Genomic DNA, 6,000 nt, shown 5'->3' on the forward strand with positions numbered 1-6,000 from the left:
TGCTACGGGCCGTTTAGTCCCTATACAAGTGGTGCGAGAGTTTATTTCACATTGCCGACAGTAAGTCAGATCTCTTTAGGGTGGGTTAGACCATACCAGGACTGCCCATTGTCACAATTTTTGTTAATAACTTTTATGGAAAGAATTTCTTGGTGCAGCCAAGGGGCAGAGGGAGTCCAGTTTGGTGGCCTCGGGATTTTTTCTCAGCTTTTTGCAGATGATGTGGTACTTTTGACGTCATTGTGCAGTGATCTCCAGCTCTAACTGGAGTGGTTTGCAACTGAGTGTGAACCAGCTGAGATGAAGATCAACAACTCTAAATCTGAGGACATGGTCCTCAGTTTGAAAAGGGCGAATTACCCTCTCCAGTTTGGGGTTGAGGTGCTGCCTCAAGTAGAGGAGTTTAAGTATCTCGGGGTTTTGTTCACAAGTGAAGGAAGAATGAAGCATGAGACTAACCTGTATAAATAAAGGTTGAATGAATGAGACTGACAGATGGATTGATGCAGCTTCTGCAGTATTGTGGACTCTGTGCTGGTTTGTTGTGGTGAAGAGGGAGCTGAGCTACAAGGCAAAGCTCTCTCTTTACCAGTTGTTCTATGTTCTTACACTCATCTATTGTCACAAACTTTGGGTAGTGACTGAAAGAATGAGATTACAGATATGGGCAGTTCAAAATTGTTTTCTTCACAGGGTAGCGTATACTTTGTAGATAAGATGAGAAGTTCAGCTATCCAAAAGAGACTCAGAGTAACGTCGCTGCTCCTCCACATCGAGAGGAGCCAGTTGAGGTGGTTTGGACATCTGGTAAGGATGCTTTCTGGGTATCTCCCAAGAGAGGCACTCTGGATATGTCTGACTGGGAGAACATCCTGGGGCTGGCCTGGGCATGCCTTGGAATCCTCCCAGAGGAGCTGAAAGAGGGATATGGGGAGAGAGATATCTGGGACTCCATGCTCAAGCCACTGATGCAACGGTCACATTTTGCAACAAGTGGAAGATGAATGGATGGATGGATGGTTTGATGGCTGGATGGATGGATGGATGGATGGATGATGGATGATGGATGGATGGTCAGATTCAATTAAAGGCCCAGCATTCCTCAAAGGAAAATATCACCCACCAGTTTAGGTTTAAATCATCTTATGTTGAGAAATTATGAAGTTGTTAGTTCAATTCAATTCAATTCAGTTTATTTATATAGCGCCAAATCACAACAAAGTTGTCTCGGGGCACTTTACAGAAACATTCACATACATAAAAGCCAATTAGTAAAGTTCTCTAAGGAATCCAGCAGACAAGTTGAATCTTGGCTTCGTTGCAGTCTCCCATCCTGAGCAAGCAAAGTGGCAACAGTGGAAAGAAAAAACTCCCTTTTAAAAGTAAAAACAGCAGCAGAGTGAAAATTGTGGTCAGTTTTTCCTCCAGCAGTCTAAGCCTATAGCAGCATAACTAAGGGACAGCTCAGGAAACCCAAGCCGACCCTAACTATAGGATTTATCAAAAAGGAAAGTCTTAAGCCTAGTTTTAAAACGGGACAATGTGTCCGCCTCACGGACAGAGATTGGAAGTTGGTTCCACAAGAGAGAAGCCTGATAACTGAAGGATCTGCCTCCCATTCTGTTTTTGTAAATTCTAGGAACCACAAGTAAACCTGGAGTCTGAGAGCGAAGTGCTCTGTTAGGAAAATATGGAACAATAAGATCTGTAATATAAGATGGGGCTAGGTTGTTGAGAGCTTTGTAGGTTAGAAGTAAGATTTTGAATTATATTCTGGATTTGACAGGGAGCCATTGGAGAGAAACTAAAACTGGAGAGATATGATATTGCCTACTAACTCCAGTTAAGACTCTAGCAGCAGCATTTTGGATCAACTGAAGACGATTTTTTTTTACTAAAGACACACTTGGACACCCAGATATTAAACCATTGCAATAGTCCAGTCTAGACGTGAAAAATGCATGGACCAGTTTTTCTGCATCATTTTCAGATAAGATGTTTCTAATTTTAGTGATATTACGCAGGTGGAAGAAGGCAGTTCTAGTAACGTTTTTAATGTGGGGGATAAAAGACATGTCCTGATCAAAAATAACACCAAGATTTTTAACATTAGAGCTGGATGACAGATTAATGCCATCTAAGGAGGGAGAAAGACTGAAAAATTAATTCCTAAGGTGCTCAGGTCCAAAAACCAAAACCTCAGTTTTGTCTGTGTTCAACAGGAGAAAATTAAGAGTCATCCAGATTTTTATGTCTTTAAGACATGCTTGTAGTCTCAGTAGCTGATTGGATTCATTGGGTTTAATGGACAAATATAATTGTGTGTCATCAGCATAACAATGGAAATTTATCCCATGCTGTTTAATAACTTTACCTAGTTTTAGCTGTTATAGTCAAATCTGGAAAATGATGATGATAATAAAAAAAATAAATAAATAAATAAATAATAATAATAATAATAACGTGTTATGTTCCCATACAATGGCAAAATTGGCTGTCTGCATTTAACCTATCCTTCCCCAGGTGGAGCAGTGGGCAGCTGTGGAAAGCACCCGGGGAGCAATTGGGGATAAGATGTCCTACTCAGAGACACCACGAGTTGTACAATGACTGAGGATCGAACCTGGGACTTTCAAGTCCCGAGTCAACTGCCAAATAATGTGAAAAACTCAGAATATGTGCTGGGGATCGGCCTCAGCTACTACCAAACCATATTTTATAGGTATATCTATTTTTTATTGTTTTAGGTCAGTTGGCTATGGCAGACATCTTGAATCAGGTGTTGATTTACAGCCAGTGATTACTTTCTTCAAGTTTCATTTAAATTCCTCCAGTGGTTCATGACAGAATTTTCTAACATGGCAAACAATTGCATGCAAGCCACAAGCAAAAAAATATTCACGTTTATAAGCTAAATGCTCTTTGAGTAACAGCAATAAGTAGTTTATTGTTGTGGGGAGGATCTCCAATACTTTCATTTGTTTTGGCTAAGGCAGGAAAACAGAAGCACAGAGCTCCAATATTACTTTCAGACATTGAGGGGATTTATGAGTGAATTCTGAAACAAATACCTGAGCTGATAACAGACAACTCAGCTTGCACACGTTTTCTTACAATGAGCAAAAATGTTGTGATCCGAGGATTAGATCTCATGAAGGAGTTCTGTCATATCAGACGATGAGTGTGAGCTTCATCTCAGAAACAATGGAAATGCAGCGGTTTTCATGTTAGCGTCTACAGAACTGAAGTGCAGCAGTCCAGTTCGGGGCAGCTCCTCTTCCCCACTGGAAAGGTTCATTAGTCTAAAAACACTATTTGATAACATTGTGAAGCTGAAACCTATCCACTTTATTCCCGGGGGCTCTACTGTAGAAATTATTATGTGCGCAACTTACCGTCAGGCATCGGAAGTAGCAGCATCATAGTAGCAGAGCATGGACCGTGGCTTATTGTAAGTTATTTGCATTCAGTTTAGCAGAGAAGACACAGTTTTTGTTTTGTTGACATTTATTTAACAATCATAAAATTTACGAACATGTCCACCTGGAGTTCAGGTACCTGTTGTGCTGTTCGCGGCTGCGCGAACAACCAGACCAAACTAAATCAGTGGCTACAACAGTGTTTTGAACCTGGACCCAAAACAAAACGTGTTCCATGTAAAGTGGTATGGTTTCCATCACCTATCTGCAAATGAAGAATTAAGAAGAATGTGGCTTAAAAACCTGAATTTGAAGAGACCACCCAAAACGTTGTATGTGTGCTCATTTCACTTTGTTGACAAACGGCCGACAGAGAAAAACCTGCATCCTACTTTGTGGCTCGGCTACGATAAACCACTGGAGAAGAGATGCTGGATCCTCAGAAGGACTAGAAACAGTGTGATGAAAATATCAGGTACGATTTCAAGTCTATGAATGAATGAACTTTATCTAAAAAGGGACAATGCCAGATTATAGCAAAAGCTAATTCGTATCTGCTGTCCCTTGACAAGTTACAAAAATGGATATACAATGCAATAATAAAATAAGACAGAAAATATGAAGTATGAAGGGGACAGCATTATACAAAGTAGTATTTGTTCGTCTTCTGTATTACAATTTTCTCTGCAATTAAAATGCAACGTGTTTATGGCACTGACAGCAGTGCAGCAGAAACCTAAAAATATTGTTTCACAACAGAAGTGTTTAAGAATAATCCCTGAGGCAGGTTTTTAAACTCAATTTTAAATTGTAGCTGTGAGAATGTACCAAGTTTTCCCAAATTTTCTAGAGAGCTTAGGAGATGTTGCATGTGAGGGATGTCCCTCTCAGACACTCACCTCCTTCAGTGGATTCAGGGGCTTTGTAAAGATGGTTTGCCAGTATGCCCACACAAACATGATGAAAAGAACATGGTAAACCAGCAGGTACACCACTGCAAATGAAACAACACAAACAACATCAGATTCTGTTTTTACTTGAAGTTTCACTGCTTATTGACAGATTTGAGCTTCTCTGAATATCAATAATGCACTTCTGAGACATTGTCACTGTTTTGTTCTTCACTGGCAAACCATTCAGTTAACTGGTTATTATTCAGTCGATATTACCAGAATTATCAGCACACACTGTTTATTATTTAGAAATTATTATTTATTATTTATTTATTTATTATTCAGTCTATATTACCAGAATTATCAGCACACACTGTTTATTATTTAGAAATTATTATTTAATATTTATTTATTTATTATTCAGTCGATATTACCAGAATTATCAGCACGTGCTGTTTATTATTTAGAAATTATTTTTTAATATTTATTTATTTATTATTCAGTCGATATTACCAGAATTATCAGCACACGCTGTTTATTATTTAGAAATTATTTTTTCATATTTATTTATTTATTATTCAGTTGATATTATCAGAATTATCAACACACACTGTTTATTATTTAGAAATAATTATTTAATATTTATTTATTTATTATTCAGTCAATATTACCAGAATTATCAGCACACACTGATTATTATTCAGAAATTATTATTTAATATTTATTTATTTATTATTCAGTCAATATTACCAGAATTATCAGCACACACTGTTTATTATTTAGAAATTATTATAATTATATATTTATTTATTTATTATTCAGTCGATATTACCAGAATTATCAGCACACGCTGTTTATTATTTAGAAATTATTTTTTAATATTTATTTATTTATTATTTAGTCAAAAATATCAGAATTATCAGCCCACACCATTTATTATTTAGAATTTATTTATTTATTATTCAGTCAACATTACCAGAATTATCAGCACACACTGTTTATTATTTAGAACGATGGGCCAGGCATTCATATATGCATCGAAAGAAGCAACTCATAGTTTGTCAATCCTGTCAAACAAAACTTTAATTTCATGTATAACTTTATAAAGACTTTAGATTTTTTTTCTTCTTCTTTTTTTTAACAAATGAACTTATGAGAAAACTAATATTTTACATCATTTTTTTTACGCTGATATCTCTAAAAGTCTTAAAGTTTCATTATGGACTTTTCTGACATCAGTATTGAAGTTTGCATTTTCATCACTGAGTGGAATAAAATCAATGAAATAAAGTGTCTAATGTGCTAAATATTCCTAAAATAGAATAATGCTCACAATAAAAATGCTAACATCTTAATCTTTCTGCAGTGGACAGACTACAAGCCCAGTGGGAACATGCAGATCCGTTTCCTTCCTTGGGTTACTGAAAAGTTTACGATGAAACAATAAAAGCATGCAGATTTTTCTGTCCTTGCCATTGTTTGGATACAACACAACACATCACTGTTTCTAAAGTTGTCATGGATAAAAGTATAAAGATTGTTAGCTTTCTTTATTTTCTTTTAACTCATCTCTTTAGATACATGAAACTAAACATGTTTATATCCACACTACTGTTTACATTCGCACTACTGTTTACATTCGCACTACTGTTTATATTCACACTGCTGCTTATATTACACTACCGCTG

The 6,000-nt window shown here is 36.6% G+C and overlaps 1 protein-coding gene across 2 annotated transcripts in view; it reads right to left on the bottom strand.

The window, feature by feature from the left end:
• Positions 1–6,000, bottom strand: part of zdhhc2 (zinc finger DHHC-type palmitoyltransferase 2) — a 45,487-nt gene that overhangs the window by 23,037 nt on the left and 16,450 nt on the right. For both annotated transcript variants that reach the window (XM_037676005.1, XM_037676006.1), the window contains exon 3: positions 4,319–4,413. In XM_037676005.1, coding sequence (XP_037531933.1) covers positions 4,319–4,413 — 95 coding nt within the window. The remainder of the gene's footprint in view (positions 1–4,318; positions 4,414–6,000) is intronic.

The sequence above is a fragment of the Nematolebias whitei genome, chromosome 4 (genome assembly GCF_014905685.2).
Source record: "Nematolebias whitei isolate Nwh7 chromosome 4, NemWhi1, whole genome shotgun sequence".
NCBI classification, from domain to species: domain Eukaryota; kingdom Metazoa; phylum Chordata; class Actinopteri; order Cyprinodontiformes; family Rivulidae; genus Nematolebias; species Nematolebias whitei.